Source organism: Cyphomyrmex costatus, unplaced genomic scaffold, assembly GCF_001594065.2.
Source record: "Cyphomyrmex costatus isolate MS0001 unplaced genomic scaffold, Ccosl1.0 scaffold219, whole genome shotgun sequence".
Classification (NCBI taxonomy): domain Eukaryota; kingdom Metazoa; phylum Arthropoda; class Insecta; order Hymenoptera; family Formicidae; genus Cyphomyrmex; species Cyphomyrmex costatus.
In genome coordinates, this window is record NW_017276246.1 from 1,123,741 (window position 1) to 1,147,949 (window position 24,209).

At 39.3% G+C, this 24,209-nt stretch overlaps 2 protein-coding genes across 2 annotated transcripts in view; one reads left to right on the plus strand and one right to left on the minus strand.

Moving 5' to 3' along the window:
- tgo (Aryl hydrocarbon receptor nuclear translocator homolog tgo) overlaps positions 1-11,246 on the minus strand; it is a 39,251-nt gene extending 28,005 nt beyond the window's left edge. Inside the window, exons 1-2 of the mRNA XM_018539631.1 lie at positions 11,065-11,246; positions 9,804-9,852 (exon numbers count right to left, since the gene is read on the minus strand). Coding sequence (XP_018395133.1) covers positions 9,804-9,852; positions 11,065-11,101 — 86 coding nt within the window. The 5' untranslated portion in view covers positions 11,102-11,246. The remainder of the gene's footprint in view (positions 1-9,803; positions 9,853-11,064) is intronic.
- A 4,018-nt stretch (positions 11,247-15,264) lies between these two features.
- Nipped-B (Nipped-B cohesin loading factor) lies at positions 15,265-22,606 on the plus strand. Its single transcript, XM_018539644.1, has one exon. The coding sequence runs from the start codon at positions 15,265-15,267 to the stop codon at positions 21,937-21,939; it is 6,675 nt and encodes a 2,224-aa protein (XP_018395146.1). The 3' UTR covers positions 21,940-22,606.
- Positions 22,607-24,209: the final 1,603 nt, after the last annotated feature.

Sequence of the window (24,209 nt, forward strand, 5' to 3'; positions counted from 1 at the left end):
ACGTGAGTGCATCATCCGCACGCGCGGCGCTAAGCTCTTCGCATTAGTTCGCGCGCTTCTGCAATCGACGGCAGTTTGTTTGCCCCGTGGCGCACAGTGCGTCGCACCTCTCGCGCCTGCACGAGCAAATCGAACGCACGGCAATGCTTACTGCGTAACACCTCATTAGCGTTTCGAGGAAGTAAGGTTGTGCGCCGCCCATCGCGAGAACTTCTTTCGCTTTTGCGGCAGCAGCGCTCGATCGAGAAAAAATTACACGCATATCAGTTTTTAATTATACTCATTAGCGATTCTTCTTCATTCGTCATCGTTATTTTCATTAGACTTTTAGAAAATACGACAAGGACATTCCAAACGATAGCGACCTTTTTATTATATGTAGTGGGAAGATCCTTTTATATATTATTTTACAGAATAAATAAATATTATTTTAATTTAGGTAAATAAAGAGAGCATAGCATTCGACATGCATCAACTGACAAAAAGACACATCAAGAGAAAAAGATTTGATCGTTTTATTTATTCATTGTTTTGAGAAATTGCCTTTTATAATATGTAATTTTTATAATATATCTTTATGAAAAGCCGAGTTCGCGCGTTTGTCCTTCACGGTTGGAGATTCAGAGCCGCCCGTAAACGTACTTTGTTTTGCATTAGCGTGTGCGTGCAAGGATGCACATATCAAATGCACGCCCCCTCCGTTGCTGTTTGATGTTAATTGCGCGCAGTAATCATTTTAACATACGTTCCAATTATGCGAATGCTATTTGGATTACATTTGCATCGTAAAAACTCCCACTACCGTTCACCGGCGAAGCCGTCTACGTATAGCATTTAATACAGATGAAGTTTTTAATCTCGCTAATTAATCCTGTTTTATCTGTCAATAAAATTTATCGGTCACAGTATAAAGCGTCCGTCGCAATTATCGATAAAATTCGCGCCTATCGCGCGACGACATTTTTGTTAATATATATTTTTAGATATCTGGGCTTATCGCATCGCACGTGCCTAGGACTATAATTATGAGTATCCTTCTCGTAATATCGTCTCGCCACGAGTTTCGTTATGGTTCCGAGAGATTATTATTATCGTTGTTTTGCGATGACTGTACCCAAGTATCGCTTCTTTCAAGGCCGTGCGCGAAAAGTTGTTTTATACAAGATACACGTGTCAATCTTTATGTGCGGAATACACGAGGAACACCGCAGGAAACGAGCGACGCAAATTTGATTCGAAAACGCAGTCCGAGGCATCAAGGAGATCGCACTGTATTATCTCTTACTATAAAATGCTTTTCTCATTGAACGAAATATAAATACTCAGAAAATAGGAGCATGTACCCTTCGTTAAAATCATCACAGTAGAAAAGAAAAGTGTGTTTCCTTAAATTATAAATTATGTAACAAACATTTCTCTCTTCGGAATATCAAGTTTGATAAGTTATCTTAATTCGAAAATAAAGACCATGTGTACAACAAAGCCTAAAAGCGTAAACTTCCGCGTTTTCTTTCGATACTTCACGTTATCCTTACGTTACGTTTTTTTAAGAAAAAAATTCAACGCTGGTTCGATATCTAATAAAATAATTCAGATCGAGCGTCAGAACGAGGTGTGAATCTATTGAAAATTCTCACTTCAACCGCATATCTCCCCGGAGAGAGAGCAACAAGTGAGTAAACATCCGTGCCACGGATCCTCGAGTTCGCGCAAATCGTGCGATCGTACTAATCGGACAGCGCAATATGCCTCGCAATATGCGGACCAAAGGAACGGCAAGAATGTCGTGACACGCGTCCGACTGTTAAGAGACGAAGCCAGGATCAATGGCGCGTGACTGCGTCGGATTCGTTAAAAGTGAGGCGGAGAATATAATGGCCGAACGAGAGAAAAGGGAGAAGACGCTCCCCTTCGCATTCGTTCACCCCTGAACGGAACCGGCTGCTATTTTCGACAGATCGATCTTTCGCCCCATCGCAGAAATACTGAAACGCAAACGAGTCCAAATGGAAAATACGCGAATGATAAGTTACGACTTAGAATACAAAAGAAAATGTAAACCGGCTTGGAAAAATCATATCGATGAAGTGTATATACGGAGAAAATGTTTAGTACAATACAATTAAGTCTTATCTAAAGGCGATGAAGAGGAATGAGAGATAAAATTAAGAAAAATAAGAAAGATACTGTAATCAGTAATTGTACGAGCACAGAAATTATTTGTCGAACTTTTTCCGTCGTCGAGTGCACTCGATGAGTGCATTGAAATCCAGCCAATTAGTTGTAACGAAAAACAAAATTGTTACGCGAGCTGTCTGTGTCGACTTGCTGATACGGATGAAAACTTGCTGATTCCGCAATAACATTCCATATAAAGACCAACAATAATATGCGACGATGACGGGTATGGAATAAAATTACGCAACGTAAAGCTATACTTACATTTTTAACATTTCTGTCAGCAGTGACATTTTAGATTTGCTTCTGACGGATTGTATTTCCTTATCGAATTGCAAACTCTTATACAAATACAACATACTTATTTATTAAACCGAGTAATAACATGGTTCTGATTATAATCAATAATAAAGATTACAAGAATCGATGCCTAAAAATTAAATAATTAATTTGAATAAATAAACTTTATTGTAATAACGTTTTTTTATTCAAATTATTTAATGTTTAGGCATCGATTCTTATAATCTTTATTTTGTTCCAGCAATTTCACAATTCAAAAAATACATTAATCAATAATAATATTATCTTTTCAAAATTTATCACAACTATCTAATAAGTACTTTTTTCTTTTTATGCCAAAATATATCGATAATCGAGCTATTTACATTCAAAAGTAATTTGTATGCGCTCTCTCTTTTTCCTTTCTTCGTATTTCTGTACGATCGCGAAACAAGTACATTCTGCGAATTGTTGGCACCACGTCAGAATGACTCGACTGATGAATTGCAATGTAGCGAGCTCTAATTGAAGGTGTGTGATTAAGATGGCAGAGAGAGTTTATACGATTTAAAATCAGCATATTCGTGAAAATAATCGCTGCAATTAAAATTCGCGTAAAATATGATATAGATAAAGGTCATGAAAATTATCAAGTCGATAACTACACGCTGTAAAAAAATATTTTTATATCGTATGTTTGCGTATAAAGCACGTACGAACGGTTTAAAAAGATAAACAATGCGAATAATCCGCTCAATCCCAGTACATACCTATGTATTTTTACAGATAAACGAAGGAACATGTAAACTAAGGAATTTACTAGGCGCGTATAAATGCACGTGCCTTCTGAAGAAAGGGAGAAAAAAAAAAAATATAACGACACACTTCGCAAGGCTTGAAGCGAGTCTTTTTACCTCCGTCTTTTCGACTGCGTCTCCGTGTGGGTCTGCTGGATGTGATGGGGCGATAAGTCGGGCCCGTAAGACAGAAGTTGACTTCCTGCGGTGATGGGACAGGCAGGAGGGGGTGGCGGTGGCGGGCCCAACTGGTAGCCTACCGTGGCGGAGGGGGGCGCGTAGTGCGAAGGGCCCGGTCCCAGACCGACTCCGTAGCCCGCGCTTCCCGCCGACCCGCCCCCGTACATGCCGCTGCTACCGGGATACTCTATTTTGGCGGTGTTTCCGGTCAGTTAGCTCGATTACCGGAATAAAGCGTGTCACTCTCGAGTTTAGCCACCCAGCTAACTCGTCATATCGCTGTCGCTAGATTACTCAGCTATCGCAGTTTCATATAGAGATCGTCGTTGCATTTCTTCCTGTATCGTTACCGAGTCGTGCTTAAATTACTAATTTGTCGTCCTATTCTGTTTCAAGATTATGCACTGATGCACTTTTGTATCTTCTCACAACAATACTCGTACGCTTGCGTCCATTATCAATTTAATCAAGTTAATCACACTCTTAAATTACAACTTGTTTCGTCTTATCATGCCGCAAGACTGTCCGTCCACTTTTGTACATTTAACGAAATTCATAATTTTATACACTTCCATTTATTACAGAGCTAAAAAATTTATTGCACGATAAATTATATCACTGTAGTAGATAATTCATTTACGCAAACTATTTTTATATTCACAACTTCCGCAATATTCGTGTGTGTATCTGTATACTTTTCTTTTATTATTAGTTCATTGCATAGTCTTTAAATACACTTTAAATGCGTCGTAGTCTTCTAATCGTGATCGCACGAAGAAATTCACGGTAAAACGCGGCTTTCTCCCTCATTTCTTTTATCGTATCTCGTCATTTTGTGCTTCGGTTTTCGTAGAATAAAAAAATTATCCTGACGGTTTAATAGCTCGGGTGCACGATTTCGAGGTTCCTGATACAGAAACTCACTCAACTACGTTGCGCTCACCTTCCACCGAATTATCTTGTCATCTTGTTACCTGGAGCAAGATGTAGATCTACCATCGGTCTACCAACGAAGCAGTTTTGTACTTCGCGTTTCCCTCTTCAGCGTTAGTCAGGGATACTTCAATTTCGAAGGCCTTTGTATCTAAATTCTACTCACGTTCGCTCGTGTACTTCTTCACTGAACTTGAAAGAGCGCGATGGTATATTTTAATAATAATTTATACGTTAATCATTATACTCGCTTGTTTTATCTGTGCTCCTCAGAAAGTTATTGTGACATAGTGACGAAAAAAACGTCCAACATATAAACTCTTGCGAGTGGAATTTTCCATTAAAGATCAATAATTCAAGACTGCGATATGTTCGGTCCACGAATTGTATGGTAATCTTTTGAAGAAGCTATAGATAAGCAAAAACGGCTGCTTTATCTGGGATTGTCCTATATTTTCTGGAATCATTTATCTGCAACTGAGAAACTCTCACGCTTTTCACACTTGTCTCTTTTCTCGATACACGCATGAATTTCAATTTACATTCCGTTGCTTTTATCTACTCCATTTATATATCACAGCGAATTATCGAAGTTAGCATATGAGGATGTGTTGTTATTGTTGCGACCTTCTTTCCCGCACGGATTTCGCCGGAATTCGAATAAAAATCGTTTCTCTCTAAATTCCTCGTGCTTCGCTAGTCGACGCGACGACTCGATTAATCGACCAAGAAAGAAAGTACGAAGAAGCAAAAGAAGCTCGTTACGGAAGTGCGCCTCTGGCGCGGCGGTGATTTCGGTTTTGGAAAGCGTCAAATCCGGCCACTTTCACGAGGTGAAGTCTCTATTCGCTTGCCGATAACTAGCTTACCCGCCTACGCTCTATTAACTATTGTTGTTTGTTTCTTTTCTGCTCTTCTGGAAACGACCGTCATACCACTCCCGGAGAAATGTCTTCCAGTTCTCCCAACCAGGAATTGACAGCGAATCCGAGGACGTCACGAGATTCTCGACCTCGTCGGACCGTCGTTGCACTCGCGCCGAATTTTGTACGCTCCTTTCGTCGCACTGCAACGTATGATCCACAAGACAATCGTACTAATCTTTCTCTCGCCTCGCGGTTTTCTCAAAGCGACGGCCATATCGCTGAAGCGGTTCGTACGATCACTTATCCTGAAGAATTCAAAGCCATTCGATCGAACGTTCAGCGAGTTAAGCGTAGCGAATTAGCTTATCTTCAAACGAAATGACTGTAGAGCAATTTCCTACGTGATCAAAGATCTCGTCCAGTCCTGTTGCTTTATAGGAGATGCATCCTGAGCTTTTATTCTTCAGGAAGATTTCATCAAACTACTTTCTTGAAAATCGTCGTATATTCAAGCTATAGTCCTGGTTGATTATGGAGAACCTAATTGCGCACACTTGTCAAATCCTTATTGTATTGGAAATTACATGGCGAACGGTGATTATTGAGTCTTCGAAACCTTTATCTTTTGCAATTAACGTCGAAAATTCAAATCCTGTGTTACGTTTATTTCATCGCAAAATGAACTCTTTGCTTGTTCGAGATCAACTCGGCTGAGCTCGCGTAACAAGAAACGCACGCAAATCACGGATGCGTCAAATTCCCGCGTAAAATTGCGCTATAAAATTTCTCAGTAACATCGTGGTTAACTGTAACGAATGAGTCCCTTCTTTTTAAAATCTTTAATGAATTTAATTACAATAAAATCGTAACACGCACGTGTCTTTTCCACTAGTCCAAAATTTAGTGTCTAATGCAAAGTTCATAAAAGCTAAGTGTTTTCCTTGGAAATAAACTATTAAAATCCTCATAATTCAGTGATAGTCGAATTATTCCTTTTTAATTAGATAAATTAATATTTTCCAAATATAATATGATAAATTCCATATATTTAATTTTTAATATCAAAATAGTTATCATATATAATATTAACATATAATCTTTAAGTCTTTCTAGTTAAAATCCCACAATTGATCAAGATGGATTTTTTCTTTAAAAATAATTTTAATTTACTAACAGCCAAACGAGAGATCGTTTGATATGATACACATGATCGAGCGTCCAAATTTTGGCGCGAAAATTCTCGTGAAGCACTCTCGAATAATGACGCGTCGGCGATCGTCGCGTCGCGGTCTCGATCGCGATCGATGGCGATCGCAGGTAAAGCGATGCGGAAACACGTTTCACGGACGCACGTACGGATAAATGGACGGACGGACGGACGGATGGGTCGCCGACTAGCCACCACCCACAACTCGCTAGTGACTGATTCCACCATAGCCGCATAATGTGCTGCTGCGGTATACCCCGGTGAGGACTATCACTTCTCCCACCAGAGAACTCGGGACAGCCACCGTTGCGAAGCCACGACTTTTAACTGGGATGCATCGCCGCCGCTCGCTTGCTCACTCGTACGCTCGCGAGTGATAGAATATGGCGTTTTGGGGAATTGCTTTTCGAGATTAATTCGAGAGATCTTATTTCCGAACGTTGACCTGACTTTTTCTATCATTTTCTACCTTTTTGCCACAGTCGTTTCGTGACAAAAATTAGATACATTAACACGTTCCGTGACGCAGGTGATTTTCCACATTGGATTTTCCGTCATTTAGGCCGTTTGATATTTTGGCTATAAAAAGAAACGTAATTATAAAATCATTTTTAATATTATACGTGAAATTTTAATATTATACATAAATAAATAATTATCTATGTTGTATCGATATTGCATGTATGATGCAATTTTGGTACATTAGACTTTTGCTTTTATAATAATTTTGGTAATTTTTTTAATCACTATAAAATAGTTATTTAAAAAATATAAAAAATCGAACAAAAATATCGTGGATCACCGGTGACTCATGCAGCATGGTGATCAAATCATTTAAAACTGGCTCGGCACAGAACGTGTTAACACGTATTTGAAATTATGTTTTCTACTGTAGTGGGTTTGAATTAATCTAAGATCGATTAATGACTCTACTCTGGTTTCTGATTGAACGAGTTAATGGGGGCACCTCCGGGTTAATCGATCTCGGATCGATCCAATCCATTGCAGTCAAAAATATTATATTTTTTATTCGTACTACTTTTTATTGATGAAGACGATTGGAGAACCAAACCTTCCCTCTAATCTTTTTTTTGAAGAAAATTAAATCTGTCTTGGAAAAGGAGTGAAAACTTTTATTCTTTAACAAGAGTGGCAGATTTTTATTCACTCTTTTGAAGTGAGATTTACTTTAAAGGAATGAAATCTCACTCCTATTTTTTGGATTAAAAATCACTCTATTTTCATTCCAAGCAAAAAAGCAAAATCTTACTCCAAAAGAATAAAATAGCACTCCTATAAAGAGTTAAATCTGTCATTCTTGTTCAAGAGCAAAAATATTTTCATTTTTTTTCAAGACTGACTCAATTTTCAGTCTTTTGGAGTGAGACTTCACTCCGAAAGATTTAGAAAATTAATAACTCAAGAGTTCGTTTTAGATTTAATACAAGAGAAAAAATAAGTGTTTCTTCGAAATTTTTTCAATTATTTCAAACCTACATATAATATCGGAAATTACCGACCATCTCTAAATTTAACATAGTAAAAATATGACCAAGTACTAAACGATATATACAATACATAAAACAATGGAAATTAATAAAAACGAATTCTCTAAATTTTTTGGAGTAAAATCTCTAAAGAGTGAAAATTGAATCTTTCTAAACAAAAAGAGTCAATTTTTATTCTTTAAAAGTGAAATATCACTCTTCAGTGTGATTCATTCTAAAAGTTTTAGAGAGAATATGACGATATATATATATATATATATATATATATATACCCCTATATATCAGAATGAATGGGAATGGTAACAGAAAAGCAGAGCGTACGTATTCGGTCTTATCGCGTCGAAAGGATCGTGTTGGCAGGGTCTGGTAGATCGGATATTCACGGCGATATAAGAGGGTCGCGGAGTTGTGTTGATACAACGGCGGTTGACATTTGCGCCTACTTCGCGTGCCGAAGCCGTGCGGCAGAAAAGTGTTTTCGAGAAAGACTCATGCGCCAGTAAAAGTAACGCGGCGCTTACGATAACGAAGCGTTTTCTTGAACGATGTCGCAACGCGGGCCCCGCTCTTACCGCGGCGCATATTGCCCGAGCAGCAGCATTGTATAAGCCGGGGTAGCGAAGAATTGCCTACCGTGTTATGTGTGGCGAACGTCGTAACTGATCTCGGCGCTGCATCATTTCTTGGAACTGCGTCAATCAAGCGCGCGACACCAAGTTCGCCGTGCATGTGACTGCACGGCGAAAATTTCACCGCGATCGTTAACGCCGAAGCGGCTATTTTAGTCGGCAAACGTCTTTCCACAGACGATCTTTCCTCTCATTTCCCTTGCGTGACACCCGAAGGCTCGATACGAAAAATGCAAACGCATATTAACGCATTCATATAAAAATGTCTACTATTTTCAGGAATACGTCGTGTAAAACTACAAGAAAAGAAATTTCTAAAATTCGTAAAATTTTCTTAAAATCTACCCTGAAAATATAGTAATTGTGGGACAACATTATGTTTGGAAGAATTTTTACGTAAATTTCTCACATTCATTAATAAAACTACAATAAAATATAAAATAAGTATGATTAATTTTACTAAAGTGAATGATAAAAATCTTTAAATTCATTGTATTGTACCATAACTACTATATTTTCTCTCTCAGAGTAAATTTTAAGAAATCCTTCTCTACGTGTACTTTTTCTTCAAATATTTATTTAACACCGTTTGTTTTCACTAATAATAAATTAATTTTATATGTTTGTTCAATTTACTCTTTGTTTTTTTTTAATTCATGAAACTAGAAAAAGAAAAAGAGTAAGTTGTTGAACTGAGATTAAAGTAACCTTATGCATAAAAACTTTTTCTTAAAATTTTGATTTAATATTTTTTCATATATATTATTAATATCCATTTCCACCAACGAAATTTAATTCCAATCTCAGTTCAATTTACTTTTAATTTTTTTCTAATTGAAAAAGTGTTAAATAACTTTACGCATGATTTTTTCGCTAAAAACAAATATTTTGAGATTAATGTTAAACTATATCATTAGAAAAATCTTTGTTCATAAAAATATACAAAAGCATAATTTCCATTTCACAGATAGCACATATATCTAACAATAAGATACGATATATACTTAAATATAAGCCGATTAAATTTAAGTAATTCGTGTTCATGTCTACTACTAATTTACATAAATTTTAATCTCGGTTTAACTTATTCTCTTTATTCTTTTCTAATTCCTAGAATTAGAAAGAAATAAAAATAAGTTTAATTGAAATTAAAATTAATCTACACTGATAGAAATAAACGTTGATAAAATTATCTCATACAAAGTTGAATATATATGATGACTCACCCTATATGGACAGCACTGCGCTTCTGTGCCATTTTGCTTGGGTCACTCCCTGTATTTAAAATAATATATATTAATATGACAAGAAATTTTTTTACAATGTTTCGTGTAAAGATGTGTCAAAATTTAGATATAGAACTCAACTGACTATTACAACTCAATATCTCGTTATGATTTTCATTTTCTTGCTTCGTTTCGAGTTCTATTAAAATTTATACTGAATTCTTTGGAACACTTTTTAAATGCAATTTACATTACTTCGAAGTATGTATCTTGTGATGAATGTTAACAACAGTTCAGGAATTACGATCTAATGTAATTGAGTTTAAAAACCAATACCAAGGATCAGATACGTTTGGGCTATCTGAGTCTGTTGTTACATTGTCATTGCATAGGTTTTATGCGGATACAAAAGCTATGCACAACGTGATAATGTAACAACCTGAGTATTAAGAGCTACAAAATACATGTGACCTGCAGGTAGCATGGTACATTCCAGCAATTTTACAGCCACATGGCAACGATGATGCAATATTATTGTAATATTTAATGCTATCTATGTCTACCTTCCAACAAGCGACACAGTACAATACAGTGATCATCTCATCCTTGTTTAACATTGGCGAACAACAAAGATGTACTGTTACACGGTGTCACACCATGTCATCTGTGTCGCTTGTTAGGAGGCACCCAATAAGATCCTATTAATATTGATCAATATGTTAAATATTATATAATATACAATTGACTTTGCTTTCTTATCTTATCCTTAAAATTTAACCTGCGAATTAGAAAATAATTCTGTTTCACCACAGCAGTTTCATTAATATTTACTATTTCTGCAACAAAAACTCTTACCACCAGCATTAGTGTCAGCATGAAACAATGCTAACCATATCGGCTAGATTTTTATGTATTTTATACTTAATACAAAGTTAGTCGAAGGATCACTATCTGCTATTTGACCGAACGAATTCACTCTACGGTTTGCCCTTGCACTCCGCAAGACAAACTGGAGCAATTTAGACTACTCTAGTCTCGTCTGAATTGCGTGTGCACGCGAGAGCGCAGCGGGGAGGAGGGGGGGAGGGGGAGAAAGAAAATCGTAGGAGAGCGATTCCTTTCGTTTTCTGAAGACTCGTCGCGAGTTTTCCACGCGGTAAGTAGATTCCGAATTTCGTCGCGTCGGGTCCGACCGCGGCGACCGGGAAACGCGGGCGGACGTAGAGGCGAACGGTAACAAAACCCGTGGGCTCTGGTTTACCTGGAATAGAATGGGCGATCGAGGATACCGTGAACATTCAGCCGGGATTTCCTGTTGCCACGATGCGACGGAAAAACGGTGCGCGCGGGGCGCAAGAGAATATTGACGCGAACGTATGACGACTTCTACACTTTGCACCGACAAAACTGGGTGTTTACACTCGCCAGTCGCGCCATTTTGGAGTTTCCACTCGGCTCCGGGGTTTTATTTTCACGCACGCACACGGGCCCCACGGGAGCGCCGCGAGACGCGGAAACGGCGAGCGAGGCGCAATCTGTCGGCGATGCGCCGCAAACCGATGCGCGTCCACGCGAAGCCGGAAATTTGCAGGATTTAATAATCCGTTGATACGACAGTAATCGCAATGACGATACGATTGTTGCGAATTAAATATTTCTCAATAATGATTGTTTGCTTTATTTAATCGAAGCGTCTCTAGTGTTATGCGAATTCAATAGCGACGATGAAGTTCGTCATCGATGAGAAGATATTACAGATGACCTTGAGCAAATTTTTGTGACTATCAATTGGGACGTCGAGAGGCTTGTAATGTTTGTATATTTGTTACTGGTGGATACTGTTCAATAAATTCCCTCTTATCAGTTGCATTATTCAAATTCCGTTCTGGCTCCACCAGTTTAAAACCACAAAAACTCTGGAAAATTAACGATACTTTGAACAACTAATAGTTGAGCAATCAATGACGTAGCGCGTTCATTATTTTCATTGGCTGTAGCGGACATGTTGCCCTATCGATGGCTACGGTCTGATTAAAACCAGTATTTTGTTCTTATTTTAGAACTATCTTAAATAGTAGCAAATTTAAGTCAGCAAAGCAGCTAAATCGGTTCGCCAAGCGCAAATTAAACATGATTGGTTGGATCCACATGTAAAATTTAAACATGCTCAATCGTTCGCAAACACGCTTAGCTGTTCGCCCAATGGCTGCGTTCAGCAGAACACAACAGTTTTTCAATCGTTTTATGATTGTCTGCTAAGATAAGATCGCTCTTCTACATTTAAAGATATAATCCAATCAGAGCGAGAAAACTTACAATAATTGCAAAATAAACGTTTTGCTAAACGCAGTCAATCGGCACGATCAAGTTGACAAAGCAGCTAGCTTGTTCGTTGAGTAAATGGACATAATTGATTGTCACTTATAGATCCAACCAATCATATTCAATCGCTCGGCAGGCGTTCTTAAAGGCCGAAATCACACGGTGTGGAATAGGACTGCGGAACCAATCAGCGCTACAAAGCAAAATGTGGAATCGCGCTGATTGGTTGCTTCATTGACGCACTCTTTATTCCGCAATCCTATTCCGCATCGTGATTTTGGCCTAATCGCTTTGTCGTCTTGAGTTTGTCCGTGGCTGTGATCAAAGTCTCGCTACAAATGCTTCGAAGCGTTTGATGGACCAATCAGAAGAAAGCATTTTGCAAATTGACCAATTAAAAAACGCTTCAAAGCATTTGTAACATCGCGTTGATGATATTCTATATGCTTGATATCTGGCAAACATGAAAAGGAAAATTTTAATGCAGCAATAAAAAAAAGATCTGTTCGCTTTTACTTGAACTCTGACCCAACTCTAATCCTCGGTGGACACATAGTCTTAGGCAGGTATTCATAGTCAGTTCTTATATTCAAGACCATCTTAAGCTCAGTCTTGAGGTCTCACAAACCAATCAGAAGGCCGCATTAACGACTTAAGACATTACTTAAGACGGTCTTAAAATAAGAACCGACTATGAATACCGGCCATAGTCAAAGACTAATGTTTTTTTCTTAATGAATAAAACATCATGTCCCCTTTTAAATAAGTTTTTTCTGCTTCAAATACATTTTAAACAGTATTATAAAAATCATATTTAAAACATATTAAAAAGTTAAAAATATCGATTAAGCATATTTCAGGCTGTTTAAAGCAGTGAAACATATTCAAAAGCTATTTTTCACCAATCTTGATTCAGCATCTTCGCTTTCTCTCTTTTCAATGCATAAATATATGTATATTTAATTTAAACAACTAATGAGAGCTGAAAGTCAGTTGTGTTACGTATATACGTATATTTATCTCACTTAAAGTTGAAAAATTTGTGAGAATTTGAAGCAAAAACGAACGGATTTAAAAATTTCTGCGCATTTTCGAATTCGCTCGATCTGATCGCTTTGATGGAAACGCGGCCGAGGTTGATGCGAGGCGCACGACGCCGCGTAGCGCCCCGCCGGTAAATACCTGCGTCTTTGGCCCGAGCGATATCCTACTACTACGCCACTTCCGCTCGCTCGGCAGAGATCAAAATGGACGCCTTTGTGTCTGTTTTCTTCGCATTCCCACTATAAATACGGTTTACGGGGCGACGCAGCGCCTGCGACGGGGCGATGCTCGTGCGGCGCCGCGTGAAACGCGTGTGAGGGCAGTGTCGTGCTCGCAAGTCGTGACCGCGGCCCGCCGTGGCCGACGTGAAAACGCGTCCAACCAAGTAGGCCAAACCGCGGTGGCTCGCGGATGACAATTGAGCGGAGCATCCCCCAGACGACGGTGATAACTGCGGTGAGTCCTCGCGACGGCCAGCTGACGCACCGAACGTCACGACGTGTCTGAGGATCCGCCGGTGACTGTGAGCGACGCGGAACGGCGATACGGCGCCCGGCCTCCCGCCAAAACCAGCCGCGGACGGAACGGACAGCGACGTAAATAGTCCCGGGTAAGCGGAGCGGGCACGGTGCTGTCGCGCCGCGCGGCTGCGGCCGTGTCCGCGTCTCTACCACGATACGTAAGCGCTGCGTTCCGCAGACAGCACATTACCGCGCGAGAGCGACCCGGCGAAATCTCTCTCGCCTGCCCACCAGAGTTCAACGTTCATCGTCCGCAGGAGGATCTCGCGCTCCCCCCCCCCCCCCCCCCCCCCCCCCCCCCCCCCAGCGTGGTCGGTTTCGAGGATACACACGACGTTGGATGGTAGACGTTCATTCAGAAAAGGTAAAAGAATATGTTGTGCTGCATGATGGTTATTTATATTGGTATGATCTTGGGAAAACAGTGGACTCAGGTTAATGATTATTATATAGCATCCTACAATATGTGGTTTTACTGTATTATTGGGGAATTCTGACTCATTCATGTGTGTATCAGCTGATCTCATATTGAGTTTCTATTTAATGACTGGTTGTTTTATGCAAATATGTAGAATTTTTTATGAGAAGTCAATAAATTAATTTTTCTAGAAAAAAAGAATTTTTCTAGAAAAATTGTGTGTGTTTTTGGATATATTAAATAAAATAATGATTTATTCTGTGTGTGTATTTATTCTATGAATGTTACGTGTGAATTGTATAAATTTAATATGAACATGTTTTACATCATAAAGTACATATTTCTTTTGTACATTATAATGTCATATAGCGATAACTCAAAAAATTGAGAATATATTTAATTTTTATGTGATAAATAATATAGAAAATATAATTTTTTTTATGTGTGGAAAATGTATAAGACAGTTTTTAATTAAAAAAAAAATTATATTTAACGTTTATGGTTAAGTAAGAAACTACAGCAATTAGAGCAATGTAAATTACATGTGTCGTAAAACATTTTAATTTTAGGTTAGTTGTTATTTTTATATATATTAATTTTATGTATTATTTTCATTTTAGCATGCAACTTTTATTTAATATAATATTTCCTATTTTTATTTTTCTAAATATCTAATTTGTAAAAGTATTTAATATATTACATTTAAAAAAGTGACTATATAGATCAAATTTATGTTGCAGGATAACAAAGTGCTATTAAACATGGATCGTTTATTGGAGGATCCACGGGCGTTATCAAAATTTGGTTGAAACTCTTGTTTACAACATGGGAACTTAAAAGAGACTTTGTTGAGTTCCCAATATTCGCCTAGTGCTAGTGTCGTTCAAAGAGGATTAGAAACTGGTCTGTTCAACGGTGAAACATTTGTGTCAGTATGTCTTGAAATGTAGTGAGCAAATTTTAACAATGATTTATTTAGATATTTGTGGATACAGTGTATTTAGATATGCTCAGTTGATTTATATTTACTGCATATCGTAAGCAAGTACTCATAGCATGTTTGTGCGGTGTTCAGAATATTGTATTGTCCCACAAGTCAAAGAATCTTAAGAATACTGTAACTGATTTTAATTCTTTTTTTTTTGTCCAGGCTGTAATGCCAGAACGAATCAAACTCAAAATGAATGGGGTTGTACCAAGTGTGCCAATAACTACCCTCGCTGGTATCGCGAGCCTCACAGACTTGTTACCCGAAATGCCTCTACCGACTCCGTTGCCACAGACACTAACTAATAAGTCGCTGCTGTTTCATCCACGAGTAGCGGAAGAGGCACAGATATTGCTAAGTGTTCGTGATGAGAATCTCGTGCCGCAACTGATAATGTCACTGTCGCAAACATCGTCGGAACACATTGAACTCAAGGATAATTATCCAAATACCGAGCAATCGCTGGAAAATGAGCAAGACACGCCTGAATTGCTCAAGGCGATCTTGCAGATAAATCCTGACGTATTCAGAGGAACCCAGCACAGTTCTCCAAGGAACTGGACGCAAAGTGTGCCTATGTTGCACGCAAATCAATCGCCGGCGAGCTATGGTCATTTCTCGCCGTCCTACTCGAGCTCTTCAGGCTCCAGGCAAACGCCCCAAGGTAGTCCGGCTCATTCCGCAGCAGCCAGGTCCGTACTTCCACCGCCGATGGTCAGCGTCATCACTCACGCGCAACATCCGCGAATGCCAATTACTCCGCAGAATCATACAGACATCTCGCAGATGTCTCCCTTCGCCGTGCCTTCTCCATCGCCCAGAGGCACTGTTATAACCGAACAAACGAGAACATTGACTACGCCTCAGCATATGCAAGAGGACGCGAATTGTATAAATCCTTTATCAAATGTAACCCTTCAACCAAACATGTACTCGCCGGCTCACATGAACTCTCCCAATGCACCGCTGGCATCTCTCACAAATATGACACCTCAGCATAACATGGCTGGTATGACGCCGCAACACAACATGCACATGACATCTCCAATGCGTAACGTGCCTCTGCAACAACATCAGGCCATGGGTATGCAGCAAAATCTCTACGATCCCATGATAAATCAACAAGTTCATCATGCATTAGGCAGCAGTCAATCATTGGACATTGATAATTCAGTACAGGAGAACCAGCAGTTTCTTCTTGACTCAGTAACTGGACTTCCTGATATTGACTTACCGATGGACAATATTGATACGAAGCAAAGCGTTGATCATACGATGCAACATTTATTACCGGCTTCTCAGACCACGTCCTATCCAAATGTACATGCCACTGATATGGTTAACGCTTTAGATCCAGCTGCAACTAGCATGGCACCCAATATGCAGCAACATCAACAAAACAATAACTCGGAGAAGACTATAAAACTTGCCGGAACAGAAAGGTTGAAGGAGCCCATTGTTATGTTAAATAGATTATCATTGGCTGATCAGGCGCTTATGCAGAAGAGTCTGGCAGCATTTGCAGAGAAATCGCCGAGTCGCGCGGCGAAAATGGGCATTTCCAATCGTGATGACGCATTAAAAACCGATTCCGAGAGCGAGGAGGAAATCGGCAAGAACAACAAGTACTTTAAAGCTCGCGCGAAAGAGCGGCAGGTGCAACGAGAAAAGGAGAAAGCGGAGCGGCGGAAAAGTGATGACAAAAGCCGCAGGCGGAAAAGGATACTGGACGACGACGAAGAAGAAGATAAACGAGATGCATCATTTTCACCCGTAAAACCAAAAATACGCAAGATTGAGAAGAAATTAGTGCCTGTGTTAGCTAAACTGAGTGTGGAGGAATTGATGGAGACCAATACTTACCAACGATTTAACTCTACTATAGAGACAATTTTTGAGAATACTGAAGACTTTATGACAAACGCCGAGATGGAGGATGATGGCGAAGTGCTTGCGGAGATGCTTATTCCCAAGTATCAATTACATGATCTTTGTACAGAAGCAGCCAAACTCAAAACATTGGGTGCTATGGAGTCGATTCCTACAGATAAATTGGTAAGGTTGTTGAACATCTTGGAAAAGAACATACGAGACGGAGCGAGAGTGTCACCACTCGTGGATCCAGATGATGATGTTGATGAAGGACGACTATGGATGCAATTAGCGATGGAACGGGTGCAGCGTGCTGTGGATGCATCATTGATCGCACTGCACATCATGACCTCTAGCAACATGCCGAAGACAGTTTACCTGGAAGATGTGATCGACCGAATAGTCCTTTTTATGAAGTTTCAGTTGCAGAACACGATCTATCCCTCTTTCGATCCTGTATACAAGATAGATACGAAGAACAAGACTGACAATTTTAATTCTAACGTACGCAAGAAGCGAGGACATACGAAGGAAGTACGCGAAAAGAGCATTCTGCAGGTTTACAACAAGATGCACGAATTGGTAGGTCTTTTAGCTGAGCTATTAAGTATACAGGTTCTAACGGACACGAGTGTTTTGCATGCATCATCATTGGGCGTTGCGCCATTTTTTGTTGAATCAGTAAGCGATCTTCAGTTAAGCGCATTGAAACTCGTTACTGTAATATTTACAAAGTACGAGAAACATAGGAGATTATTATTGGACGACATCTTGGCGTCCATTGCAAGACTACCCAGCAGCAAAAGGAGTTTGCGCACGTACAGGCTCAACTCCGAGGATTACATACAGATGTTGACTGCATTGGTCTTGCAGCTTATCCAGTGCGTGGTAGTTCTATCAGATTCCAAGTCGAAGGAGGACGATGAAAAGAGATCCAGTCATGTAGACGCTGACGTCTTTATTATCAATAGATATGAGACTGCCACTAGAATAGCTGGAAATTTTTTAACGGTATTTCTCAATAAATGCGGTAATAAAGGCGAAGAGATTGATTATAGACCACTGTTCGAGAATTTTGTACAAGATTTATTAGCAACAGTGAATAAACCTGAGTGGCCTGCTGCCGAATTGCTATTGAGTCTTCTCGGAAACTTGTTAGTTGGACATTTTTCCAATAAGAGCTCTGATATGTCACTTCGAGTAGCTTCGATCGATTATCTTGGCGTGGTAGCGGCGAGATTACGTAAAGACGCAGTCAGTTCACAATGCAAATTATCGACCATTGATCAAATAATACGAGACATCAAGCTCGAGCAACAAAAGGACTCTGATTACGATCAGGTAAAGGACAAAGAAATTATAGGATTGAGTGAGGACGAAGAGAGGACCGTGTTTTTGCAAAAAGTACTTCTGGATTATCTGGCCGTCAATGGAACGAAAGATCCGGCTCTCGGATACGCGCGTCACTTTTATCTGGCTCAATGGTATAGGGATTGCGCGATGGAAAAGTCTCGAGTGGGTCAGTCGAAAAACAGTCCAAGCAAGAAGATACATAAGAAACGGACGAAGAAGAAAAATCGGCATCATAGCAGCGATCAAGACACCGAGTCAGAGTTGGATGAGCAAGATCCAGACGAGAACGACAACAACGAGCAGAAGAATTCGGAAGCTTACCGAATTATAGAAGAGAAGAAAAAATACATTATCAGTAGAATAAAATTGAGCAGTACAGGAACGAAACCGGACATCCTTCAGACATACATCGACTATAATTCCGCGGAACTAATCTCGCAATATCTCGCATCCAAGAGACCATTCTCACAGAGTTTCGATAGATACCTAAAACAGATTCTTCATGTGCTGACGGAATCATCAATTGCTATTAGAACCAAGGCAATGAAGTGCCTCACGATGATCGTCGAGGCTGATTCGAGCGTGCTAGCAAGGGTGGACATGCAGTTAGGTGTGAAACATTCGTTCCTCGATCATTCAACGTCAGTGCGAGAAGCAGCGGTTGACTTGGTAGGTAAATTCGTATTAAGTAGACCGGAACTGATTGATAAATACTATGACATGCTATCGGCAAGAATTCTTGACACTGGCGTGAGCGTCCGAAAGCGTGTTATCAAGATTCTTAAAGATATCTGTATGGAGTGTCCAGATTTTCCAAAAATCCCAGAAATATGCGTGAAGATGATAAGAAGAGTGAACGACGAGGAGGGCATTCGAAAACTCGTCATGGAGGTTTTCCAAAACATGTGGTTTACCCCAGTAAGAGAGCGTCCCTCTCTTGACACAGAATCGCTGTTGAGGAAAGTAATGAACATCACGGACGTTGTAGCAACTAGCAAGGATATGGGACTCGAATGGTTTGAGCAGCTTTTGGTAAGTTTGTTTAAGCCAAAGGAGGATAAGGATGATAGCACGAAAATGCAGACAGAGCCACCACGAGCTTTGTTGACTGCGTGCAAGCAGATCGTGGATTGCTTGATCGAGAACGTACTACGATTGGAAGAGACAAATTTAGACTCGGAGAAATCAGAAAAGAAAGGCTCGTCACAGAGGTTGGTTGCGTGCCTGACAACGCTTTATCTATTTGCGAAAATTCGGCCTCGGTTACTGGTCAATCATGCGATCACCCTACAGCCTTATCTAAGTTTAAAATGTCAGACACAGGGCGATTATCAGATCATCAGTAGTGTTGCACACACGCTCGAATTAGTGGTGCCTCTAATGGAACATCCTAGTGAAACTTTTTTAGCGCAGTTGGAAGAAGATTCAGTAAAATTAATCTTGCAGCATGACAGATCAGTGGTCGCGAGCTGTTTATCGTGTCTAGGTTCTGTAGTCAATAATGTCACGCGAAACTACAAGCTAATACGAGACTGCTTTAAGAAATACTATGGACATTTAACAGAGTACAAATCATTTTACGAAAAGGATCCGAGTAATCCTATGTTAATAAGATGCAGACCGTTTTTCCGACGAGCACTTTTCACGGTCGGCTTATTACTGCGCCACTTTAATTTTATGGATCCAGAGGTGATAGAAGGCTTGGCAGATAACATCAAGGATCAGGTCTTCGAAACACTTAGTTATTTCGTTCATTTGGATAACGATGATATTCGACACTTTACACTATCGGCCATTGGTTCTCTCTGCATACGACATTATGAGTTTATGATGTTACCGGAATTGAAAGAACTCTACCATAACTTGCTCACATCGGAGTTGGCACTAATTCATATGAGAATCCAAGTGCTTAACAACATTGAAGTATATCTTCAAGAAGAAGAGAAAAGGATGATCAAGCAGGATTTAGAGTGGGCAAAATTGTCTAAGCAGGAAAATTTGAAGGAAATGGGTGATGTATCGTCGGGCATGGCGAGCACTGTTATTCAACTTTATATTAAAGAGATCCTTGAGTCTTTCCTGCACGTCAATGTAAGCGTACGACATGCGGCTCTCAAAGTTATTCAGTTGATCCTGGCGCAGGGTCTGGTACATCCCGTCCAGATAGTGCCCTATTTAATCTGCATGAGCACCGACTGCGAAAAAGTCGTAAGTCACAGCGCGGACAAACAGTTACAGGATATCGAAAAGAAATACCCAGGTTTTATTCACATGAAGTCGCAATTTGGCATCAAATTGAGCTACCGGTTGCAGCAAATTCTGCAGAATGACATTACGAGAGGTATGCGAACGAAGGAAGGTGAATTTCCAGGCGCGCTCAACGGTTTCCTCTATACAATTTTACGCAACACGAAACAACAGAGACGGGCGATCGTATTGTCTTTTCTCAAACATTTTGACGAGACTGCTAAAACTAGTTTGTCACAGATGCTGTACCTGGCGGACAATCTTGCCTACTTTACATATCAAGTACAAGACGAACCGATCTTCATTATCCATCACATTGACATCATCATTTCTATGTCCGGGACGAATCTATTACAGTCTTTTAAAGAGGCTTTGCTGCCTAAAGAAAACAGTGCGGGCCAATCTGGGCAATCTAAGCATATGTTGGAGCAGCCGACTGGTCAACTGATGGGACAGCTTATGGGACAACCGATGGGACAAACGACGATGATGGGACCAGGCGGTCAACCACATCAATTGTTGTCGGCTTTGGAGGACGAAGAAGATGATGAAGAGGATGAAGAAGCTATTCTAGCCAGGTTACCAAACAATACCACTTTGCTCAGGGAGTATATTACCGCCAGTCAAGGCTTTTTGCTTTTACTAACGCTTCGGCAACATCTTAAGGATCTTTATGGTTTTTCCGACGCGAAGATCGGCCAGTATTCACCGTCGGAATCAGCCAAAGTCTATGAAAAGGCGGTAAATCGTAAGAGCAATCTACTTTTCGAACCCAAGGCCACGTTGCACAGGTTGCGGGAAGGTGTGACGAATGTCGACGAGGAACTGGACGCGAAAGGCAGGAAAAAGCTCGTGAAAGAGTACCTGGACTTCAAGCAACTAATGCTTAAATTTGATCCCGAAGAACCGGACGACGATGGCAACGATGCCGCCGATACCAGTGGCGGTGGCAAGCACAGTGCGGAGAATCTGCACATGGCAAGGATATCACAACGCCCTGAGGCTAGCGGCGGCAGGACGATAGCGGATGGTGCCGTCATGGGAGAGGCCGCCGCTTTGGTCATCGCAGCTGGTCAGCAACAGTTTCATTTACCGTTGCAATCGAATCTGACCGTTTCGATGGAACATCCGAACAATTCGGTAATTGTGTCGCCAACGGCGACGACGACAGTAGGAGCAACGACGCCGAGGGTGCCGAAGCTGACGATACACACTAATCCAGAAGCAAGGGAATCACACCGGAAGCGGGAGTCACACCGTGCACACAAGGCAGACAAGTCAGTGAGGAAGCACAAGAAGAAGAAGAGGAGAAGAATCTCCGACAGCAGCGAGAGCGCCGAAGACTGCAGTGACCCTGACTTCCTGGTGTGAGTGCGGTGGTATCTTCGTCCCGCGCGTGTGTGTACATATATAAAAATGTTCGCGATGACGTGTGCGTGTGATCGGTTGGAATAACTCTTGTTCCACACAGCCAAAATTTGGACGCTATTAGCGCATTATTACCCCTTTCTCACGTCAACCAAAACGACTTTTTTTTTTTCCCCCAGGTTATCGAAGTTATGATGTGACTTCGAAAACAGTTTCTATGAAGGCACCGTTCCGTCAAGAAACTGCATAGAGACTATATTTAACTGCTATGTGGGAATGCGTGTGAGCGAGAGAAAGAGATCTTCAGTAGGAATGATAGTAGCCAGAGATTTTCAAATGCGATCGAACGTTGAGGTAGGATTAGCGTGTTGTTGGCCGAAACGGCGGGCGTCTGTAAGGTTTATCGATTCGTCATGCTGTTAGCAAGATCAGCTCGTTAAATATTTTGTGTGACCACCTCGAGAACATGGTTCGTCCAAATTAGCTTTTGTTTCTTTCCCGTCGAAGTACGTCAATACAGTCATTCTTGGTAACTAAGATTCTGATTGTTTGATTCCATCGAAATGACGCAAAAGGCGAAAAACATGGAGAGTTCTAAAAGATCCGAGAAGATGCTACGCGCGCGCGCGAACCAAGTTCTCCGAGAGAAATCAAGTACAATAAATTACATTCGAACAAAATTCATCTGTAAATAATATCACGTAATAATGATGATTAATTAATTCTTTTATGGATGAAGAAATCAATGTTGAAAAAAAAGACTATAAAAAATGCAGTTTCAACGATATTAGTCTAATTCATCGTTATTAACTCTTCTTTCCTTTTCGGATTGAATTTAAATAACGTAAGCGCTGCTTATTTTGATTATGTTAATTTATGAGTATTTAGTTAATACTTTTTTCTTCCAGTAATTCATATATAAATAAATATCTAAAATTTACTACTTTGTTTCAAAGTTTGATGAAATTGAAATAGTTCGATAATCTGAAAATAATATTTTTGTGTGTATAATATAATTACGATAACATTTGTACTAATAATTGCAATATGTTAAATTTCATAAAAAAGTAGAAAAATAAATTATTGAAAACACGTTTGATAGTACAACAATAAACTTAACAGAAAACATTTGAATGTATGGTCTAATAATAATCTAATAAATTATTGTAACAGAACAATTTATATTATAACAAGGTTTATTTGAAAGACATTTATGCAATTGTAATATTTATCTTATGTTATCGTAATTATATTATACACACAAAAATATTATTTTCAGATTATCGAACTATTTTAATTTCATCAAATTTTGAAACAAATTAGAGTTGGTAAAAAACATATTTTAAACACTTTAAAACATGCTTAATCGATGTTTTTAATATGTTTTAAATATGTTTTTTTATAATATGGTTTAAAAAGCGTATTTGAAGCATTAAAAAAAAACATAATGTTTTATTCTTTAAAAGAGAAACATTAATCTTTGTTAACTTTGGTATATATATGTATTCATTATATATAAATTATGTAAAATTTTGATAAATTTTTTTTTGATAAATTTAATTTATAAAAAAAATTTAATTTAATATGAATTTAATATAAATTATTTTCAGCAAAAAAAGTGCTGCTTATTGAATAAACACATTAAAGTATAACAAAATTTTATATTTAATTTTCAAGCATATCGGAAGGTTTCAGATCAGTATAATTTTTCAGTATAACTTTAAAAGGTTTCACATCATTATTGATATAAGTAGTAATTACTCGGTTTAAAGAAGCAATATCTACAAATATCGAAGGTCCACAAAATTTAACAGATGACACGAATCGAATTCGATGGAGGGCGGATTCGTATAGATCCTCTCTGCAGTATGTATAATAATAGAGTAGTAGGACGCATTGCCTACGCATTATGAAACGTTGTTTGTAATATCTGTACATAAAAAAAATCTTCAAGTAAAGTATCTTATTTTCTTACAAACTATATAGCGGTGACATTTACGAAAAATACTTAAAATTTTGTTGTAATATTAAGTATTTATTCAGAATTCATGTTGTCCCAATATAGTTTGCTTCATGCACTCACTCGTCCTTGATGTACAAAACGACGAAAACGATAAAAAAAAAAAAGGAAAGAAAAGAACAAACAAAAAGGGTTCGTTTTTTTATACAAGCTTATAGAAATAAACGATAGTGTGTGTGTATGGCGTACTTTCGACGAAAGCGAAAAGCGGGATCTATTGGCGTAAGACGACAGAGAAATACGGAAAAATATT

Bases quoted from the DNA above. Each gene is read 5' to 3' on its own strand.
- Nipped-B (XM_018539644.1), top strand. From the start codon at position 15,265: ATGCCAGAACGAATCAAACTCAAAATGAATGGGGTTGTACCAAGTGTG.